The 23,918-nt window shown below is 38.2% G+C and overlaps 1 protein-coding gene across 1 annotated transcript in view; it reads left to right on the forward strand.

Annotated features, from left to right (window-relative positions):
* Positions 1–23,918, forward strand: part of CFTR (CF transmembrane conductance regulator) — a 139,280-nt gene that overhangs the window by 64,187 nt on the left and 51,175 nt on the right. The window contains exons 11-19 of the mRNA XM_074952101.1: positions 886–980; positions 3,805–3,891; positions 4,824–5,553; positions 7,167–7,295; positions 10,525–10,562; positions 12,035–12,300; positions 14,521–14,600; positions 17,452–17,602; positions 19,912–20,139. Of these exons, the coding sequence (XP_074808202.1) occupies positions 886–980; positions 3,805–3,891; positions 4,824–5,553; positions 7,167–7,295; positions 10,525–10,562; positions 12,035–12,300; positions 14,521–14,600; positions 17,452–17,602; positions 19,912–20,139 (1,804 nt within the window). The remainder of the gene's footprint in view (positions 1–885; positions 981–3,804; positions 3,892–4,823; positions 5,554–7,166; positions 7,296–10,524; positions 10,563–12,034; positions 12,301–14,520; positions 14,601–17,451; positions 17,603–19,911; positions 20,140–23,918) is intronic.

Consider the following 23,918-nt stretch of genomic DNA (forward strand, 5'->3'; position numbering starts at 1 on the left):
TAGGCCTCGTCAGCTGCCTTCTTGGCCCACGTCCCCATCCAGGACATTTGTGGGGCCACCACGTGGTCTTTGCTTCACAAGTTCACCTCGCACTATGCGATACTCTCCCAAACCAGGGATGACGCCTGGTTCGGCAGGGCTGTTCTCCATCTTGAGAACTTGTGAACTCCTACCCACCTCCAACAGATATAGTTTGGAATCACCTATTGTGGAATACACATGAGCAATCACTCGAAGAAGAAAAGGCAGTTACCTTTTCCGTAACTGGTGTTCTTCGAGATGTGTTGCTCATGTCTATTCGACATCCCACCCTCCGTCAGAGTTGTCTGGCAAGAAGGAACTGGTTGGGGGGGGGGAGCGTGCAGCTCTCCTTATACCGATCCGTGGAGGCACCACTTCAGGGGTTGCTGGGGCGCTCCCCTCTAAGGGCACTGCTAGGGGAAAAGCTTCCGGCACCTGTGCATGTGGCGAGCACGCACACCTCTTGTGGAACAGACATGAGCAACACATCTCGAAGAACACCAGATACAGAAAAGGTAACTGTCTTTTTGTCACTCTTCTCTCAGGTAGGAAATGTACGTTAGTGGTTAGAGGTTTAGAATTAGATTATGTAAAAGGGCCATTCTTTACTTCTAGGGAACTAATGTTTAAGACTAATATTTGCTCATAAGACTTGATAACCTTTTGGTGAGCTCTGAGGTAAATAAATGTTTACACTTTAATGATTCATTTCTGAATAAGGAAACAATGAAATAAGCAAACAAATTTGTGTGATCTTACAGTTATTTCCATCTAAACATTATGTGCATTTGCTTTTGGTTAATTTGCAATTTGTGTCATTTGAATATGGAAAATACACATCTAATTTTTAAAATCTTTTAATAGGAGATTTCAAAGTTTCCTGAGAAAGACTGTACAGTATTGGGGGAAGGCGGAATCATCCTGAGTGGAGGTCAACGGGCAAGAATCTCACTAGCGAGGTGAATATTTTATCATCTGAATGGCTGACGCGTCACATTTGGAAAACATAGTATGAACAGTTTAATGAAATGTGGACCTAATTCTGCCATATAGATATATGTGCATAACTCCAGTGGGAGCTGCATTTAACATCAGAGATCAGATTTTTGTCCTATGAAAATACAGGTATTTAAGATACATCTATATGTTCATTAATTTAGTTCAGAAATACGTAGAGGTTCAGCAAAAGATGAAAGTTTCCATAGTTAACTGAAACTGTCAGGTTAAAGTTCACAGCATGAAATGTTGATTGTCTGAGCACCAGAGAAATGCTTGTCATGTGCAAATAGAAATACAAAATTTTTCAGCAACTGTCACCAGAGGGTCTCAAAGAGCTTTACACATTAAATAATTGAGAATCATAATGCCCTCAGAGGGTTGTCAGATATTGTCTCCATTTTCCAAACAGGGAAATTGAGGCCTGATCCCTGGAAGTGGCTCTGCGACGCAAACCACTTCAAAGGAGACAAAGCAAAGACCTTACCTCCTCTCCACACAAGCCCGCAGAGTGATCCTTCATAAGGTGTTGCACAGTGACTGTGCTTCCTAGGACTTCAGTGTCTCTCATGCTGGCCCTAGGGCAGTGAAACTATGCATCCCTCCTACACAAGGCTTTTTAAACATTTTATTAAACATTCATTCAATCAAGAGACAACCCTCCCAATAAAATTGTTGAGGAAGAATTTTTTTTTAAAGATACGTATGGTTTGCTTATTTCCCCCCTTATTTAAGACTGGCATCTATTAAATAACAGTTAAGGATTAAGCTCAAAGAAATATCATATTTGGTATAAAAGAATTAAACCACCCAAACTAGGCACTTCACCCTTGGAGGAACCTGCAAAGGAATAACCAGGGGATGGGGGTACAAGTTGGGTGAGATAATATCTTTTATTGGACCAACTAATTATCTCACCTACCTTGTCTCTCTAATATCCTGGAACCAACATGGCTACAACAACACTGCATACAGAGGAAGGGGAAGCAGACTGAATTTTCAATTTTTCTCCAAAATCTGAGCTTTCCTTAAAAGAAGCCTCTAGCTGGTGTAGTTGTGAAGAAAAACACCTTCAAACTATGAAGCAGTGTAACCAAACACAGTGATGTCTGCCTGGGTTTGTAGAGCCTGAAACAATAGCTCTGACATGTGAACTGCCCCATTCATTTCAGTGGGTGCTAATTCAGATGCCAATGGTGATTCGTTAACCATTAGGTAACAGTGTTGAAATTTAAAGTATGCCAATACTCAAACCACACAAGGCAGAAGTAAGATCATATTATGAAGACATAGACCAGAATTTCTCAAACATTGGGCATGCTCTAGTGCAGGTGAGGTTAAAGATGCATATATTAAGATGTGGAGGCCTTTAGCACACTTGGCAGAGTTGCAAGTAGGCAGAGAGCATGGTTAATTCCATTTTCCTGAAGGGGGCATGTCTCATCTTTCTAAAGTTTGGGGAATGCTGAACTAAAGTATAAACCATTCAGATTTCCATAAAAACTATCAGACTGATTAAATACCTTTCCAAACTCTGTACAGCCATGTTTATAAACTTCCAAAGGAACTCAGGTCAATTCCTGGAATGTCATATGATGGACTTTATCAATCTACTCTTGTGTGATCAGCTTGCCAATAGGCATTAGTCTTCAGCTGTATAATTATATTTTTAAAATAAAAAGTCACAAAGACAGTATAGGCAACATCCAATATATAGCACTGAGCTGAACACGGCCATTAATGTAGGAAGTAAGTTATAAACTCGCCAACTGTTGAAAATGTCAAGAACAGTATGATTACTGTGCAGTCACTACATCAAAATGTACAATAAGTGAATTCAATCATAATAGAAGGTCTTCCAGTAAAATTACCTATACTATTGGCAGAGTATACTATTAATGTTTTTAGTGGCTATATGTTTTTCATATTATGTTTGTTCAAGATAACTGTTTAGAAACAAATGTTAAAAGATTTTTAAGTACTTTAAATGGAAGTAAAATCCAATTTTCAGGGTTTTCTTGATTATTTCTTTGTACTACTCATTTATAGTGTCACGTTTTACAATCACACAGTAAGACAAAGGGCCTGCTCCTGCTCCCATTGACATCAATGGCAAAACTCTTGTTCACTTCACTGGGGGCTGGGGTGGGCCCCAGTGTCCAGCTCAAGATCATTACAGTCTAAGATTCGGACCCTGCAAATACTTAGGCTCTTGCTAACATCAAGCATGTGAGTAGTACCACTGATGTTAAGTAGCTGTTTGCAGGATTGGGACCTAAGATTCTCATATAGGACCTTGCAGTCCATTTACTATAAAGCACTTTACAAGACTGAGCCCTATGGTCCCATAATTCTGTAAGCCTTCGACAGAGAAAGAGCTTGAGATCAGTAGACTTTGGAACAGGTCCAGAATCCCTGTTAAACTGAGTAAGCATATTACACATACACAACTTGCAAGAGCAGGCCTTAAGAAGGTCTTTAAAAGCCCCAAAGTAAAAGACACAGTAAAGGTGGTTGTGCAGTTTCTTTTGATTACATGGAATTCCATGAAAAATTACCTTACTATGCAAAATGCCCTTCTACAAGGAAAGGCTTTATTAAAAGGTGAATTATAAACCTATTTAATTCTGAACACTGATTCCCTATAAATAAGCAGTCTAGATTCTTATGTCTATTAGTTACAGCTGTTATGAGATTCAATTTTAAAAGCATGCATTTTAAATGTAACTTAAATTGAACAGGTAGATAGTAGTGAAAGCTAATTTCATTTCTATTTCCTTTGTTTAGAGCAGTGTACAAAGATGCTGATTTGTATCTCCTGGATTCTCCTTTTGGCTATTTAGATATTTTAACAGAAAAAGAAATATTTGAAAGGTACTGTATGTTTTCTGAGGTTTGTTTCTGGGAGTTCTGTCAAGCAGCACAATGCAAAGCACAAATCCAAGAAAGAAAACACTCCCTCCTCAATTTGGCACAGAATTTGTATTAATATGCCCAAAATATAGAAGTGGTCAAAATGATACATAGTTTTTAGGAATGATTTTGGATGCTGTATCCAAAGCCATGTGACAATACATTACCTTTTGGATAGCAGGCATCTTATACTCATTAAAGCTGCCCATACAGTAATTGGACATATTGTAGCTCCTATTGCTTATTCATCCCCAGATACAGTTATATATATTCTCTCTCTCTCTCTCATATTACACATACAATATTATAGTGAGTGTGTGCATGCATGACAAGTGCTTGTGGCATATTATCTTAAATAGTTTAAAATAGTTTAAATAATTATCAACTGTTTCATGGGTGTTGGTGTTCATAGAAAATAGTATTTTGTCCTTTTTTGTGTAAACCCAAACAGGCTGGTCACCCAAAAGGACCCACTGACCAACTGGACAGGAGAGATTGACAGCAGACTGGGCAAGCACATATGTACCTAGGGGACCCCCCCCATAGGTCGATTATACAATAATTCCCTGCTCTCCATGAAGTTTCCCAGTCACATCTGTGTGGTGTATGAAAGTTTTGAATGGCTGAGAGTGGGGAACTTACAAGCAGCTCAGCTGCGCCACCATTACATTGAGCCTAACTAGAGGCCAGTGTCCATTCTTCTGCTCACCCCCCCTGGCACCACAGATGAACACTAATTGTGTGTTCCACCCATTTCTCTGCCATAAAGAAGCAAATGGAGTAAGAATGGAAGTGATGAAAGTAATATGAAAGCATGGAGAGAAAATATTGAATGATTGCCCTGGTTTTAAAATGCGTATAATTCTTTTTTTTTTTTTTTTTTTTTTTTGTAGCTGTGTTTGCAAGTTGATGGCAAATAAAACTAGAATCCTGGTGACTTCAAAACTTGAACATTTAAGGACAGCAGACAAAATATTAATTTTACATGAAGGGACCAGCTATTTCTATGGAACATTTTCTGAACTTCAAGGTCAGCGCCCTGACTTCAGCTCAAAGCTGATGGGATTTGATTCTTTTGATCAGTTCAGTCCAGAGAGAAGAAACTCAATTCTGAATGAAGCTCTCCGACGGTTTTCCATTGATGGAGATGGAGTGGGTTCCCGAAATGAATCCAAGAAACAGTCTTTTAAACAAACTACCGATTTCAATGAAAAAAGAAAGAACTCCATCATTATTAATCCACTTAATATTAGCAGAAAGTTTTCATTAATGCAGAAAGCCCCAGGACAGGCCAATGGGATAGAAGGTTATAGTGAGCCACCAGAAAGAAGGCTGTCTCTGGTGCCCGATTCTGAACAGGGGGAGGTCATTCTGCCTCGGAGCAATTTACTAACCACAGGGCCCATGTTCCAAGGACAGAGGAGGCAGTCTGTGCTGAACTTGATGACCCGCACCTCAATTAACCAGGGACAGAGCTTTTACAAAAAGGGAAGCATATCTGTACGTAATATGTCAATGGTCCCCCAGTCTAACCTGTCTCTCAAGAGAGACATCTATGCTAGGCATTTGTCTAAAGACGGTGTCTTGGAAATAAGTGATGAGATTAATGAAGAAGATTTGAAGGTAGGTGCTGATTTGTATTGCCCTTCTTCTTAGATGAAATACTTTGCTGATAGCACTGAGCACTACAGTCCTTCTATGTTTTCCACCTTCCTTGTAATGCATTATGTGGTACTACTCTGTAGAGTGTCCTTTATTTTTCTATCTCAAATACCAGTTTGAAATTTAATTAAAGAATTTATACATAATCTGAAAAAATGATTCTAGGAGGACTCTTTTGTTGCAATATCACTGCATCAGACCCTCAAGCACAGCTCCTGTCTACTTTATAACAAGTCATGTACAATTTTTGAAATCCATCTATTCCCTTACATTTACTGCCTTTTTAGATTAATTATGTGGAAATGAAATTTGAAATCAAGTTTGAAACTAAAGTTTGTGTGATTTTTAAACTAAGAATCAAGAGTAGACATTTGAAATATTAACTCATGGAATAAATTAAACCAATTGGAATAGTTACACACATTGAATGTAGATATTCAATATTGCAGCTGATTAGGCTACAAGTTTATAGTATTTGATTTATAAAAAAAGCACTGAATTAATTTTACATGGTGATGCAGACACTGGAGAGAAGATTATGCTGGATTAGTTATAGTATAATGGAGTTTCTGGTAATAACTTTGTAGTTAAAACACAGATGAGATTTGCACTTAAAACAGGTCTAAAATCTCTCTATTTCACTTTTTAATGAATGAATTTCATTTCCAAGTTTGGCAAAGTTGCTCTTTGGAGTACAACTGAAGTTTTCTAGGTCACTTTCTGAATGAAAATTTTGTACTTTTATTATTATTAATTATTATTATTATTATTATTATTGTTACCATAGTGCCTAGGAGCCCTACTCATGGACCAGGACCCTATCATGCTATGTGCTGTATACAATGAAGAAATGCTTAAAGCTCGTTATTATTTAAAAATTAGCATTTCTCACCTTTTCTTTTGCCTGGGTGATCTTAGCAGAACAGAGATTCCTCAGAGTTTCTTTGAAAGCTCATGTGTAGGTAATGTTTGAAGAAATTAAGACATAATTGAGCTATGTTTTTAGCAATAGTGTGTTGATCTGAAGATTGTTATTATCAGGCTGTGTCAACAGCTCAAGTGATTTTAAGTGGTGTCTTTATGCAAGAGGTAACAACAATTATCTTGCGCTCTATGAATAACTGATTTTTGGTTTGGTGACCAAACTAAAAAAAAAATAAATAAATTGTTTCAGGTCAAACAAAATGTTTTGTTTCTTTTGATTTTTTTTTTACCTTTAAAAAAATCAATATGGATGTAAAATTCTAAATGGATTTCAAATGGGAAAGTCAAAATGAAAAGTTTAGACTTTTCTTTATTTTTTCTTCTTCTTTTTCAACTGAAACAATTCAGCAAATTATGTATGAATTTGTGAAATGTTTTGGTCAACCTGAATATTCATTTTTCAGCAAAAGGTTTCACCTGAAAAATGTCACTCCTCCCTACAGTCATCATTCCTCTTCTCTGGCCAAACTGAATCCTGCAATTCTGTCACTTAAAATGAATCAGTGCAGGAGGGATTGTAGTCACATATCAATAGTTCTTATGCCTAGAGGTGGACATTCTAACCATGTTCTTATCAATTGTCTTGGCAGGAATGTTTTATTGATGATGCAGCAAGCATGAGTGTTGTTACTACCTGGAATACATATTACAGATACATTACCACCCACAAAAGCTTGACTTTTGTGCTAATTTTGTGTGTAGTAATCTTTTTAATTGAGGTAAGACTATTCTGCTCTTAATATCATGTTATGTTTGTTCAAACTGTGCATTTTTTTGTTTCAAATATAAAAGTATTTAGTGTCAACATTTTTGCATATGCATTTTTGTTGGCTGCTGACTTAATTGCTGATGAGTGGTGTTGGGATGTTACTTTTTTGGTTTACTGTTGTTTCTCAAAGACAATGAGTTAGTGCAAGGCTGTACAAGAGTCCATAACCCCAAGAGCTAGATTCACACGAGGAATTTGGAACTCAAGTCCACCATTTAGGCACAACCGAGATCCTCCAACCCCTGCTTAGCTGCAGCCTCTCTGTAGGTGGCTACATTTCCACCATTACATTTCCCTAGGCACCTAAGTTTCTACTAGTGAGTATGTGTACAGATTCCTTAATCTAGGCACCCAAGTGCCTAGCTCATGTGTAAGCCCCAGACGGATCCTCATACTAGGTTTTCACCTGTCTATTGACCCTTTGGATCCAATCTGGTGGGCATGCTCAGAGCATTCCTAAAACCAAACAGGTAGAGGAGGAGATGTGGGTGTCTTCCTTATAACCTGCAGCTCAGTGGTTTCTGCACTCACCTGCAATGTGGGAGACCCAGGTTTATCTGCCTGATGTGGAGCTGGGATTTGAACTTGGGTCTCCCACCTCCCAGGAGAGTGTCCTAACCACTCAGTCTCTCTCTGAACCATTAAAAGTCAGGGCCTAGATTATTTCTGGTTTTACTTTTCCTACACTTGCTAATTTACTAAGGCCCAGCTTCTCAGAGGTCTTCAGGCATGTAACTCTCATTGATTTCATTGGGAATTAGGCACCCAAATACTTTCGAGAATCTGGGCCAAAGCCAGTTTGCCTTTATGCAAGGGTTTGCAGCCTCAAAACTGAAAGAGAGGCCCCAGCCAGAGTGCGCACAGGGGCTTTGGCATGGTAGTTTGTCACTGAGTGGAATATGCTGCTCAGTTAATTGTTAGAAACCTAAAGAACACCTATTAGATCATTTAAAAAAATTAAAAACCTTTATCTAACTGGAAGACAAAACCTAGGACATACTAATATCCACTCAGTAAAATCCCTGTATAACTACAGAGGTCAAAGACCAGTGAACAGATTAACAGGGTGGGGAATACTTACTCAATTATTGAGCAGAATGTATTTAGTCCCCGGTGGATATGTGCAGGATGACAAAATTTCCAACCCGAGTGAGAGTTACATACTCAGCAACACAGTGTCCCCCCTAATGGCTACCGCATGTACAGAGATTTATGATGGGCATGACCGTTTAGCAGTAGAGACTTTACACTTCTAAACTGAGAGAGTAGCGTAAAGTAAAAAGCTGAGAATGGAGCCCTATGTGGCAGCTTACACTACAGATCAGTTGTGGGCAACCTGCGGCCCGCGGGCCGCATGTGGCCCATCAGGGTAATCTGCTGGCGGGCCATGAGACAGTTTGTTTACATTGACCATACACAGGCACGGCTGCCCACAGCTCCCAGTGGCCGCGGTGTGCCGTTCCTGGCCAATGGGAGCTGCGGGAAGCGGCGGCCAGCATGTCCCTGCAGCCCACACCACTTCCCACAGCTCCCATTGGCTGCAGGGAGCTGCAGGTGGCTGAGCCTGCAGACAGTCAACATAAACAAACTGTCTCGCGGCTGGCCAGCGGATTACCCGGAAGGGGCCGCATGCGGCCCGCAGGCTGTAGGTTGCCCACCACTGCTATAGATGCTACCTTAAACCTAGAAGAATGAGCTATTCTAGATCTAGAGGTGCCAGATTCATGACCCAACCAGGGCATTATTACAAGGAAAATGTACAAGAACTTACCTTTTGGCCAAGTGTTGTATGTGTGCACATTTTCAAGAAGCTCATGGTCCTTAATGCCCAACTACAGAATCTAGAAGCCAGAGTTGCTGAACTGGTAGAGCAGAGGAAGAAGTGGATACTCACAGAAACAGCATGCAAGGATTCTGTAAAGCAGGCCCACCTCAGAATTGGCTCTCTGCATCCCTCAGATGAGAACGCTGGTCTTGTAGTGGGAGGCAGCCAAGGTGGAGATGGGATTATGGCTGTGAGACACAGGAGGATGGGGGGAGATATTGATTACTAGATTATTGTGACAGCTCTTCAGTAATTTATCTAACTGGTGCAAAGATGGCAGATCTCATGAGACATCTAAAGCAAATTTCTAATAAGTATTGGGGTGTAATCTGTCATAAGGCATATCTTGATAGCAGTGATGTGGGGAGATATGAGAGAGATGACCTAGGATCTACATTTAAATTACTAGGAATAAGGTTTAAGTATAAGATCTATCCAGTAGATTTTCTGAAATGCTTCCAGTATCATCAGATTAACTCAACAGGAGGCTCCGCTGGGTCTCAGTGGATAGATAAGAATTCAGTGTAGAGAGGAGGCTCTATATTTATTAGACACTGAGGGCTGTCATTGGGGGGCAAGGAGAGCCTATACAGAAGGGATGAGTTCCACTTTAAACAAAGTGGAACTTTATTGCTGGCACAGCAAATTAATGGTGTGTTGAAGTATTACTTAAAACTAGCAGCTGAGGGATAGGAGACATGCTGAGGAACACTCAGATCAGACAAAGAGATTGGTCAGAGAGAGTGACAATACTACACTAACTCTGGTAGCAAAGGATTGGACAGAAATTAAAGCTGAACTGAACTGGAGGAAGAGGCACAGATTGAGCTCAAGGGGTATATTCCTGAAAAGTAACAGTGTCAGACAAATGAGTTAAATAAAATTAGTAATGTGTTGAATTCTTTACTGTCACTTTATTTGAAATCACACATATTTCATATCTACTGGGAAGCAGTCTCACTGTTCGAGTTGTTAAGAAAATGTAATAATATTTAAAACAAAAGAAATGTCCAAACATACAGTAAGGGTCCCTTGTCACCAAGAATGCATTTCAGCAAATCGCTGTTAATCACACAGTGCCAACAAATATAAAAGGTGCTTTGGTACTTGAATGCTCATAAAGTGTATGTATAAATGTAGTTCTCCTTGGGAGGTGCACTGAAGGGTTTCCTTTGGAAGGAGGAACAGAAGTGGCAAGGTGTTTGCTTCAAGGAAGTTTGAATTTCATCCATTTATAATGTTCTCTGTACAAATAATGATGCAATAAACAATTACCATAATTGTGGAAAGAAGAAAAGGGAGTAAAAGAACATAATGTAACAGAAAAAAATAATCGTATGTTCACTGATTGCAGGTGGCTGCTTCTTTGGTTGGGGTGTGGCTTCTCAAAGAGTAAGTATTGTCTGCATTTTATTATGGGCTTGGGGATTCTCTTTCTGCTGTTGCTTTTTGTAAAAAAAAACCCAAAAACCTCTTAATATTTGTTCATGAAGATCCTTAAGGCTAGTCAAAAACATATAAGAATGGCTATACTGGGTCAGACCAAAGGTCCATCTAGCCCAGTATCCTGTCTTCTGACAGTGGCCAATGCCAGATGCCCCAGAGGAACACATAATCATCAAGTGATCCATCCCCTGTCGCTCATTCCCACCTTTAGCAAACAGAGGCTAGGGACACCACCCCTGCCCATCCTGGCTAGTAGCCATTGATGGACCTATCATCCATGAATTTATCTAGTTCTTTTTTGAACACTGTTATAATCTTGGCCTTCACAACATCCTCTGGCAAAGAGTTCCACAGGTTGACTATGCATTGTGTGAAGAAATACTTCCTTTTGTTTGTTTTAAACCTTCTGCCTATTAATTTCATTTGGTGACCCCTAATTCTTGCGTTATGAGAAGGTGTTAATAACACTTCCTTATTTATTTTCTCCACACCAGTCATGATTTTATAGACCTCTATCATATCCCACTGTAGTCGTCTCTTTTCCAAGCTGAAAAGTCCCAGTCTCATTAATCGCTTCTCATATGGCAGCCGTTCCATACCCCATATAATTTTTGTTGCCCTTTTCTGAACCTTTTCCAATTCCAGTATATCTTTTTTGAGATGGGATGACCACATCTGTATGCAGTATCCAAGATGTGGGCATACCATGGATTTATATAGAGGCAATATGATATTTACTGTCTTATTATCTATCCCTTTCCTAATAATTCCCAACATTCTGTTTAATAAGGTTACTCTTATACTAATTCACTGAAGTGCTTTTGGCCTTACCCAATGTGGTTATGATACAGATAAAGCATTTTGTTTGTTTAGTAATTTAGTTTGGCTCAATTCTCAATTAAAAGATTTTCTTTTTTAGAAAAGGATGAATTTCCTACTAATTGGGTAGGTTAGTTTTTATTAAATAACTCCTAATAAGGTACCTTGTTCAGAAGATATTACCAATATAATCCATTTTTCATAATAATATAGAGGGGAAATCAAAGAGGACTCCTAAGCATATATTAATGGCCTAGTTCCTGTGTATTTCCTTATCAAATCATCTACAGTGTATGTGTATGAAACAGATTTTAGAAGATACCGTAGATTTTGATAAGCACTCATGTATCTGAGAAGTGATAAATAAGGTATTTAGCACATTGATAGCTGAACACAGGGATGAGAATTTAGGCTTAATAGAATATGGAGTGACCAATTAGTTGTGTTTTGTACATGGAGGTTGATGTTCAAGAAAGAAAAATCACCCATATGGATTTAGGACAAATGGAGCTTGTAGATACTACTTGTGTAATAATGATAGTAAAAGGAATGAAGATGCTTTTTGAACTTACTGTATTTTTTTAAATTGCATTTCATAGATATGCTGCAAGTGTGGCAAATGCAACACAGGCAAAAAATGCCAGCTCTGGTGTGTCCAACAGTGCTGCAGTGATTGTCACCGACACTAGCAGCTACTATGTCTTCTATATTTACGTGGGAGTGGCAGATACCCTGTTTGCCTTGGGAATCTTCAGAGGTTTACCCCTGGTGCATACTCTTATAACAGTTTCTAAAACTCTTCATCAGAAGATGCTGCACGCAGTTCTTCAGGCACCGATGTCAGTCGTCAACTCTTTGAAAGCAGGTAGTCAAGTTAGAAACTGACTGACTTAATTATTTATGCCTTTGATTTTAATTAAAGAGTGCTTCATTCTGTTTAAAGGGCACCATTGTTTTCTCTACCACCTCAGTTCAATTTTAAATGTTTGCTACATCAAAAGTAATGTATGAATCTTGTAGAAAATCTTGACTGCATTTTAAGTACCACACATTTTAGATGTCTGCGTTGGTTTTGAAATATCTCCTGCAGGTTTTATAAAAGTTGTCATAAATATAAAGGGAAGGGTAAACACCTTTAAAATCCCTCTAGTTGCTCTTAGGTAAAAAACAACTTCAGGTCTGTGAAGACTTGTGAATTTCCCTGCAGGAGGTTAACTACCCTGCCTTTAGGTAGAGAAAACTCCAGCTCACAAAAGACAATTCCCTTTTGTCTCTGCTCTGGCCCCCAAGCAGAGACAAAAAAAAAACCAAACCTCTAACTGCTTTCAGCTTAAAACCTGCTTTCCAACAGCCCAAAGGAAAAAAAATATTTCCTTTTAAAATCTGTGCTTCTGGTTCAAAAAATCTCAAATTGATCTCAAAATGATCCCACCGCTGTGCCACCATGTCAAGGTTCCTTCCCCACTCTGAAGTCTAGGGTACACATGTGGGGACCTGCATGAAAACCCCCTAAGCTTATTTTTACCAGCTTAGGTTAAACTTCCTCAAGGTACAAACTATTTTTTTACCTTTTGTCCTTGGACTTTATTGCTGCCACCACCAAGCGTCCAAGAGATATATAACAGGGAAAGAGCCCACTTGGAAATGTCTTTCCCCCCAAAATCCTCCCCAAACCCTACACCCCCTTTCCTGGGGAAGGCTTGATAAAAATCCTCACCAATTTGCATAGGTGAACACAGACCCAAACCCTTGGATCTTAAGAACAATGAAAAAGCAATCAGGTTCTTAAAAGAAGAATTTTAATTGAAGAAAAAAAGTAAAAGAATCACCTCTGTAAAATCAGGATGGTAAATACCTTACAGGGTAATCAGATTCAAAACACAGAGAATCCCTCTAGGCAAAACCTTAAGTTACAAAAAGACACAAAAACAGGAATATACATTCCATTCAGCACAGCTTATTTTCTCAGCCATTTAAACAAAACAGAATCTAACACATATCTAGCTAGATTACTTATTAAGTTCTAAGACTCCATTCCTTTTCTGTTCCCGGCAAAAGCATCACACAGACAGAGCCTTCGTTTCTCCCCACCCCCCCAGCTTTGAAAATATCTTGTCTCCTCATTGGTCATTTTGGTCAGGTGCCAGCAAGGTTATCCTAGCTTCTTAACCCTTTACAGGTGAAAGGGTTTTTCCTCTGGCCAGGAGGGATTTTAAAGGTGTTTACCCTTCCCTTTATATTTATGACAACAGTGTAAAAAAACCATAAAAACAGACAAGAGCTGAGTTCACTTTGGATAAAACTATTGTATAAGATACACAGTCAGCTCTGCAATAAGTAACTGAAGGTCAGATTCAGATACCCTTACTCCAGGTAATCCCACTGAAGTGGATGGAATAAGGTGCTACTCAGCATGAGTAAGGGTATCAAAATCTGTCCCTAAAGTTGCTGGAGATTTTGTTACATAACTAATGCAGTAAGTGCCACTGTCATCTGTGTATAAAATTCCTGTCCTATCCTCATTTACTGGACTATCCTTAAGAGTAGATAGCGGGAGACACTAGTGAATAGAGATGGACCAAAATGAGTCTCCATTTCATATAACTCCTTCTTATTACTAATTCTCTCTTAACATCATTATGCACATTAAGTCTGCTTGGAAGTCAGGAAGCTGATATTTGGAAATTAAATACCATGCTAATGCACAGACTATCCATATCTATTGCAAAATCTGTTGCATAAGTGGTACAGCCTGTCTGTCTTTGTCTCTCTTCCCCATCCCATCTAAGCATGCATCTTCTATTGCACTAACCTATTCTGCATTTTCCTGGGACCTCACTAACTAAATAAAAGCTGTAGGGCTAAATTCAGCCCTGTTGTAAGCAGATGTAACTCCATTAACAATAAGGGAATAGCACGTATACCAAGGCTGAGTTTAGCGCAAAAACTTTAAAAACATCTCTCAGTTAACATTTCCATGTGCAGAAAAGCTATAGTTTTAGTTAAAGCTGACATCTGTAGAACATATTCATGTAACAACGAGCCCTTTGCCTGTTGCTTTATTTCTGGTTTTTTCCATCTGTAGGTGGAATACTTAACAGATTCTCTAAAGATACAGCCATACTGGATGACGTACTGCCACTCACAATATTTGACTTCATTCAGGTTTGTAAAATCAGAGTTCTAGATATATTTGTTTGTTTAGTCTTCCCCTGCAGTCACACAGCACGGATAACATATCATATTAAATAAAAAGAACTAAGCAAAAAATTAGAACGCAACATACATTTAGCTTGTTAGATTCCCCCCCTTCTATTTAGCTGTAGGCCATGATCTTAGCAGGATTCAGGAAACAATTGGACATGTAGATGGATGAATATCTGCAGAGTTACGGTAGTAAATACTTTTAAAAAAAGGTTTTGGAAAGGATATAAATTCCTCATGCTTCAGGGCACAAGCCAGCTGCTAATTACTGTGGGTTTGGTGGAAACATTGCCTGTGGCGAGGTTGTTCCATAACTGCATACTACAAGGCTACTTCCTCTGAAGCAACTGGTACTAGCAACTGTCAGAGACAGGATACTGGACCAATAGACCATGGGGCAGATCCAGTATGGCAAGTCTTATGTTCAGGAAGAATATATGAAACTTCTGGAATTATAGTATTTTGACATGTCAAGAGGCAACACTGTATTAAAAACTATATTGAAATGAGAGAAATATGCAGCCGGATTTTGATGTAGCCCAGGAGTTGTGTATTACAACTTAGGAGACTTGACTTTAGAAGCCATCTAAGGGTCCATGCTCAGGCCATTGAAGCTCTGATGTATAATGGTGAGGCTTTGATTTTGATAAGGAGACCAGTTTACTGTCTTAAATGTTCTGGTTAATTTAATTCATGTACCTAGTACAGCTGGTTCGGAAATTTCCATCGGAATGATTTTCCAGTGGAAAATGCCCTTTTCACAAAAATCAATAGTTTTCCATGGGAAAGTTTCAATTCTGAAAAAAAATAAAAAATAAAAAAATCAATGTTCTGTAGGCAGAAAATGAAATTGACAACAGCTTTCCAGGCAGGCAGCCAGCAAGAAGAAAAATTCCATTTCTCCTGAAATGGAATTTTTCAGAATTTCTGTCCCATAAAAATGTGGTTTTCACTTTTCATCCCATATTGAGATACAAACTTTCTTGAAACCTTGAAGTTTTCCAGGGGACAGAAATTCAGTTTTCTGAGTTTAAATTATAGGTTAAAGGGAGATTAAATTACAGTCTGTGAAGGGGAAACCCTGCTTATATTCTATACAAGAAATACCTATTTAGAAGGGAAAAGAAGCACCTACACAGAGCACTCAAAGGAGGTTCTCATAACTAAAGAGTCAGTTATGAAATGTAACTTGTATCTCCTGCTGAAGCAGTCAGTCCAAGATCCCATTTCAAACCAGATAAGCAGTATTTAGGATTTCAAATAGCCAACCTCTTTACATTTGTATAACATAGTAGGGATTAGGCTTTAGTATAATGTTATTCATTATAGTGACTTCACAAAACTACTTGAAAACATGTACATTTTTAAAATTATACTTCTAGATCTGCACTTTAAAAATTGAACTTGTTATGAAAATACAAGGGCACTTATTGAGCTATGTGTGATATGGTTCGCTGTGGAAGTTCCACTTAGATATACAACTCCATTTTATACATTAGGATGTTTCAGGCAGGAAGCACCCATGTTCAGACTAAGAGGGTGCTCCTCTCTCAGAGGCTGCAAATGAGATATCCTGAGCAGAGTTGTGATTTCACACTGTTTGTTCTTGGACATTACTTTTCTCATTGTATGCTTAAATGTCCCCTTTAGTTTTCTTCTCTGTTTTCCATTTTCCATTAACATTTTGCTTCAGTGACTATGATCCATGAAGCCATTTCCTCTACAGACTGTGGCCCAGATCCTGAAAAGTAACTCCCAGTGGGAGTTAGGCAGCTAAATACCTTTGAGAATCTAGGCTTGTCTCACTTTTCTACTTCTATTGCTCATGCAGGCAAGATCAGATACAAAAATGGCACAGCAACAGTAAGGACAGTGTAGCACAGATTGATAACCTCTGCAGAATTCGAGAGAATGATAGGAACCTGTGTTAAAGCAGGGTCATCACGGGACTGTATGATTCCATGTGGAGTCTTTGATTTGGGAGTTATATAATTTGACTGAATTTCAGATGAATGGTTCATTCTCCTCTTAAGATTAGAATGGTTGTTACATTCTGCATTATGAAATAACAAGCAAACACAACTCTTGCATTACCACAAACCAGTGCAACACAGCCTGCAAAATTATAACCCATGCTGCATCAGCCCAAAGATTCACCTCTTAAAACAAATGTAAAATACAGTGAAGTATCTCATTGTTTACCATTGCAGCTGCTACAGTAGGTGTTTGTCCATAACCCTTGGTGCTCCTATTCAATTGCTTAGATTCCAGATGAGGATTTTTTTAAATTAATACTTAAAAAAAAAAAGTGAAGGATAGGAAATTTTTCCCGAGAAAAATTTATGTTAATATAGTGTTTGTGAAAGACACCAGACTGAGATAATCGGAAACTGAAGTCCTCTCTTACAGTCACAGACATCAAGAGCAGCAATTGTGCAAATTTCTTTCCAGCATGAAAGTTAATTCAGTGTCCATGGCTATTCAATCCTCACCTTCTGCTGAGATTGCCAGTTGTCAGGAGGTTTTATGATATAAATACTTGTCTGCTAGAAAATTATTTGAGACTATGATTTCAAAACTGAACAGTTTTCAGTCACTTACTGACTGGGCCTGGATTCAACCAGTGATTTAGAGGTGAAAGTTATCACCTTTTTTGCAAAGCAGTTCTTGCCGTATCTAGAGGCCACTGATTTACTTGATTGAAGTAATGAAGTTGAATAGTACATAGGCCTCAAGGGGTGATTCATCACCAATCTCTAACCTGTAAAATGAAAATGTACTGTATCAATACTATTTTTCTTTCCTCCTACAGTTAATACTGATTGTGACTGGCGCCATAATAGTAGTCTCAATTTTACTGCCCTACATCTTCCTGGCATCAGTGCCTGTGATAGGAGCCTTTATTATGTTAAGGACATATTTTCTCCGCACTTCTCAGCAGCTGAAACAACTGGAATCTGAAGGTATGTGTGATGCTTCTCTGGGTACCCACTGCTGTGAGTCACCTTGTTGCCTCCAGAGCGAGAGAAACTTGCCTGCGACAGCTGAGCGATAGCTCCCCATCACAGCCAGCCTGTCATCCCCTCAAGTATTCTCATCTGGGTTACACCAACCTTGCATTTGTTCTGTAGGTAGTTAACAGATGCACCCCAGCTCCTGAGACCCTTCCAAGTATTCCCCTGTCACTGGTTACTCACAGAAATACCAGGTGTGCTGTCCTCAAAGGAACAGAACACACCAGCTTGTTAGATTCAACTCAGGGCCAATACTTTGATTTACACCATAGCACTTCAATATATTTATAGTTAAAACAAGAGTAAGTTTATTATTAAATAACAGAGATTCAAAGTGTTAGAAAGACAAGGTATTGGAAACAATTGGTTACATATCAAATAAAACCATAACACACAATCTAAACCTTAGACTAAACTAAAATTATTTCCTTGTCTTGATAATTCTAGCTTATCCCAAAGTCAGCATTTTTCAGCAAGGATTGTTGAGATCTCTTTTTCCCCCAAGACACAAGCCGTTCTCACAGCTTGTCCCCTCAGTAAAACCGTACAGGAGTGTCTGCCTTGCCTCCTAGAAATACCCACAAAGTTCATTGTCCTTACTCAAGATAACCCCCTGTGGCTTGTTTTTCCCCCCTGTGTGCCCCTCACCTGTTGATTTCACATCTCTTCATTAATTTTTGACTTTGTGTGTAAATGGAACATATATTGTATTAGGTTACATCAGAGACAGGGAGAGAGAAGCATTTCTTGTGTTAGAGAAAACTTGTTTCTTCACCTCTGTTGGTGACACAGACTTTAAGGTTTCAGAGTAACAGCCGTGTTAGTCTGTATTCGTAAAAAGAAAAAAGAAAAGGAGTACTTGTGGCACCTTAGAGACTAACCAGTTTATTTGAGCATGAGCTTTCGTGAGCTACAGCTCACTTCATCGGATGCATATGCATCCGATGAAGTGAGCTGTAGCTCACGAAAGCTCATGCTCAAATAAACTGGTTAGTCTCTAAGGTGCCACAAGTACTCCTTTTCTTTTTTCTTTTTACAGACTTTAAGGACACACATTTCTGGTACAGACACTTAACTCCTTAAATATCATCCATACAAACATTTTGCAATGATTATGAGGATGACATAAGCTTTTATTAGAGACCTTACATGACACTCTTTGGTGAACTAAAATGTTCATACCAGACTCAGGAGACACCTGTAATCTCCTTGTACCCCCTGTGTACCCCTTTGCCAGCTGGCATTAAGAGGTTCTGGGGTCACAGTAGAAGCAGCCACATTTGTAGACACTGAAACCCACAACAAATAAATGGAGAAGCAATTTACCCTTTCACCTTTTCTTTGCCTTCTCTGGTGCAAGATTCCATTGTCTGCAGGAGCAGAACATTCATCTCCCCTGATAGCTTATGCTATTACTCAGCCAGCAAATAAGGAGTTCCCTCCTGCCAAAGAGCAACGAAGAAAACAGATTTAAAGTTGGGCATCACTAGTGCAGCTGAAAATAAATAATGATCTGAAATACCGTTTTAATAAGATTAAATGTACTTGAAAATTTGAGATCAGGCTTTGTTGGTGCTCAGCACCTCTCAGGGATAGGCCCTTTATGCAGAAACATATTTAGAACATGTAATGACAATGCTATTTTAGAATTTTAGAAGCAAGGATTTGCTGGATCATTTATTCAGACAATGTTGTGGCTTCAGGACAGACCTTCAGCTCCTTAGCATCTCAGTCATGAATGTCAGATATTGATGATTACCTTTGCTTTTGGTTAGGGACAGGCCTGAATTGTGAAGTTCAGAGGGATCATTACTACTTTTGATGTGTTGCAAAACTTCTATTACAGGTTTGTCGTACTCTGCAATTCAGAGCGATGAGGCATTCTCTATTTGTTAAAAACCTTGCCTTGCTTAGTTTGCAGAATATTAAGAAATTCATTTTTGTTGGTTTTCCTCCATGTGATATCTCACTATAGCAGGGATTTCTACAGGTAATTATACTGGCTGCAAAAAAATAAAATGTTCACTCATAGATTGTACATTGAATGGAATTTCATCACATTTATAGGACCACTAGTACCATATATCCTGTTCCATGAGTATGTTGATGGTATTTGTGAAAGAAAAATAAGATACGTATAATTTAAACAAATGAAGATAGTTATATTATTGAGTGGGGTTGGGCTTTTAGGTCATTTCTATTCTGAAAGGTACTGAAGGATGAATGTTTACAGTGTTTTTAATCTAAATACTTTACAGCCCGGAGTCCAATTTTCACACATCTTGTTACAAGCTTAAAGGGGCTATGGACACTAAGAGCTTTTGGGCGACAGCCATATTTTGAAACCTTATTTCACAAAGCGCTGAACTTACACACAGTGAACTGGTTCCTGTACCTGTCCACACTGCGCTGGTTCCAGATGAGAATAGAACTTATTTTTGTCCTCTTCTTCATTGCTGTGGCATTCATCTCTATTGCAACTTCAGGTACAGTAACTTTACTGAGAGATTAAAATGAAAGCTTTGCTTCTGTTTAAGGGGCCAGATTTAGAAATTATTGCAGGATTGTAGTATAGGCTGAAAACAAAGCATTAAAATAGCAAATTTATTGTTATTCTATCAAAATATTGTGAGTTATCAGTTAAAATAGAAATGAGGTAATTATTATTATCTAAAATCTGATGTTTTACAGAATTGGCTGAAAGGGTTAATTTGAAAGTACTATCCAGTGAGGAAAAAACATGTTAAAGTGAACCAAAAATTTCCTACTCAGTACTGTAACTATTAAAAAAATTCTCTTATGTTAAAGCAACTGTGCACCCCCATACCAATAAATGTACACTTACATGGTGCTCTTAATCTGTAGAGCTCATAGCTCTTAGCATAACTAGATTAACATTACTGTTCCCATCTGAGAAACAGAAAGATTCAGTGAACTGGATCAGGTCACCCAGCAAGTCAGAAACAGAACCCATGTTTCCTGACTCCCTGCCTAGTGCTCAAACTACTGAGAGTACAGTTTAGCACCTGCCACCCAGAATCCCTGAAGTGCTCACAACTAATTATAAAACTATGTATGTTATATGCTCTCACCATCTCACTCATTGCTGAAATGCTGCCACTGTTGGATAGAAGTTGGCGGCCTTTGACCAGCATAGCATCTGTACAGTTTAAGATGGAAGGTGAACATCTAAATGAAGCCATAGAGAAAATGTTAGTTAAATATAATGCATTTCTTCAGAAACAGAATTCCCCAAAGCCTGTCTGCTTTGGTTTCTCTTTGCATGTTAAAATTATTGAGCCCTGTGCAAAACACAGCAGTTTTAATGAGTTGTAATATATGTTATTGTTATATGTATATTTCAGTTCTTGTTCATGTGCATTTGTCCCCCTCTCCCAAATTTTACATTGAACTTTGAATTCAAGTCAGTAAAATCAAAGCAGATTGCACACAAAAGCATGAGTTTTACCTGATTTTAGGGAGAAAACCACAACCCCCCCCCAAACTATTGCATTGCACAGCTCTAATACTAGTGAATCAGCAACAGCGCGTTCAGACAAAAGATGTGCTTAGAATGCTAATGCGTCCTTTGCCACATTAGATTCCAGGACTTTAGTAAGGGAGCCACATTTGTTCATGGATTGGAGAGAAGGGATAGACCCTTCTCCAGGTTGAAACTGATTTTTTTTTAACAGTTAACATAAAAAAGGACATGAAAAAAATACATGCATCTTATGGTGGCTATTTGCAGAGCCCTTCGACAGAACTATAGCCGAGTATTAATTCCTGGAATTCTCCTCAGTTCTCTATTCTGCATTTTGTATTGAGAATTTTCATGAAAGATATACAGTAGTTTAAAAATAACATATTAAACAGAATAATCTTAAATACTGAGTATAGAAATGATTGAGTATTTAGCTGGATTTCTTATTTAGTTAATAACATCCACATTGTGCTAATTAACACATTTGTAAGAACCCATTAATTTGCAAGGCAAATGTTGCTTGATTTTTACTTGTCCAAATGCTTTCAAAATAGCATCAATAAATATTAGGAGAGGGAAAATCAACTCCGTAAGTAAGTCAGTTTCATTTATTTGAATATCATCATTTACAAAGAGGTTACCATTAAAGAGTCAAGATTTAACAGCAGCTGTTCCCACAATAGCGGTAACAGTATTAGAGATACCAGAGTTAGGGTCCTGTCTTATCCGGTACGGAATGCCACCTGTGAGATGCAAAGTCAGGAGGCATTTCCTATTCTGAAAATAAGGGAAAATCCTGATATTGCAGATACCATTGTAAAGTAATTCTTGGAAGATGTTAACTTTAAAGGTGACCAAAATACGTGGACAATTTCATTGTGATGCTATACTGCAAAAAGTGTTACACCTAAATTTGTTATCCATGGTATTTAGCTAAATTTTTTCTCTAGGACAACACAAAATATAAAATGTTTGATGCCTAATCCCATTCTTATTGGGATCAATGACAATACTTCCGCTGACTTCAATTGACAGAAAGATAGGCCCTTGGCTACCTGTACAATTATATTTCAGTATTTGTCATATTTTAAAATTGAGAAAAACAAAACATTATAGACAAAAAACATTAATTAAATATTCTTCCAGATATAGTGTTTTAAATTGATCCAGACTCTATCCAGAATGTGGAGTGCCAAGGTTTTGAGCTGTGTCTGACAGGAAGTCTCTCCTTTGTATATTTACTTGAAGTTCTACTGCCAAGTATTGTATATTACATGTACAGTTTTCTAGCACTGTGATTACCAGAAGCTTGACACAAACTCAGGAGAGAAGGAATTTAGAAGAGTCTTTTTTGCATTAGTGTGGCAGTGTTCTGCAAAAGTGTACTGTAGACTGTTTTCAGATAGTTTGGCACAAACTATACTTTGCACTTAACGATCTCCCTTTTCATCTAAGGAGCTCAAAGCACTTTACAATCATCAACTCCAAGACAACAAACTTCATTAAGGTGGAGTTAACTCCAGACCACCACTTTGCACCATCTATAATCATTACTGTGCAGCTAGATTTCAGACAACACATTTGGATTTGGATGAAGTTTTACAGTTGTGTATTTGAATAATTTAATTTGCAAATTCAATAATGTTGTGCTCATTTAGCTGCATTAATACATTCAGCAAAAGCAAAGTTCAGATATTCAAATTTCATCTGCCCGGATTCATTTTTTTTCATTTTATCTGTTTTTTAATGAGAAGTTACACAAATTTGTATTGTAATGCTCTATCTCCTTTTACACCTTTAAAAGGGACATTATCAACTTAAAAAAGAATCACTGTCTGAAAATGTTTGCCTACTTTACTTAAAACTAATATTTCAGGGGACTAACTGAAAAGTTACAGGGAAAAATCATGGGGAAGCAATCTTCACTTTTCCCCCTTGTTTGTTTATTTTGTGTAAGCACTTTGTATATAGTCAAGTTCATATTACTCAGGAACACAAACACAATTTTAATAAATATGAAAGTTTGATTGTGTGTATAGCTATAGATATGGGCAGGCAGACAGAATGGTAGGTGCAGTACCTGAAACTACTCTGAATTTGTTTTCTGAAACTGATCAGATTTTAAAAGGACCGTGTTCCTTTTTATTCTTCAGATTTATAATTACTTTGATAAAGAGAACAAGTCTATAAAAAAATGTACAGGAGATTATTTTTTGAGGCAATGGACAAACCAGAGGAAGGTAGCTGTAGTGTAACCAAAACTTTTATCCAATTTGACATTTTAAGCCCTGTATACAATGGCATGTCAGATTCAAAACAGAACCATGGAGGGATTATAGTACTTATGACAGTCTGTGTGAATTTGCTGAGAGGCAGCTAAACCCTACTGATATTAACCATCAAACAACCAACCCACAAAAAGTCACAGCACCAACTTTCAGTAAATAATAAGAAAAATTCGTTCTCAATTTGGCCAACAGACGTTCTCAATTTGGCCAATCTTCAGTTTGTGGACTAAGCAGTTTGAATTATCTTGGTGGTGGTAGCATTAAAATGGAACTCTAGTCACAAACCTCTCCATAATTAATTCTTTTGACATCTGGATGTGACAGATGAGGTATTTTATAGATTCCTAGAGTCTAGAATGAAAAACTTGAGGCAAGTAATTAAGGTCACATAGGGCCTGAACCTGTTCCCAATTTAATTCAATGCTAAAATTCCCCATTAACTTCCATCAGAACAAGAGCAGATCTATAAGAATATAAGAACAATCATACTGGG

Source organism: Natator depressus, chromosome 1 (assembly GCF_965152275.1).
Source record: "Natator depressus isolate rNatDep1 chromosome 1, rNatDep2.hap1, whole genome shotgun sequence".
Taxonomy (NCBI): domain Eukaryota; kingdom Metazoa; phylum Chordata; order Testudines; family Cheloniidae; genus Natator; species Natator depressus.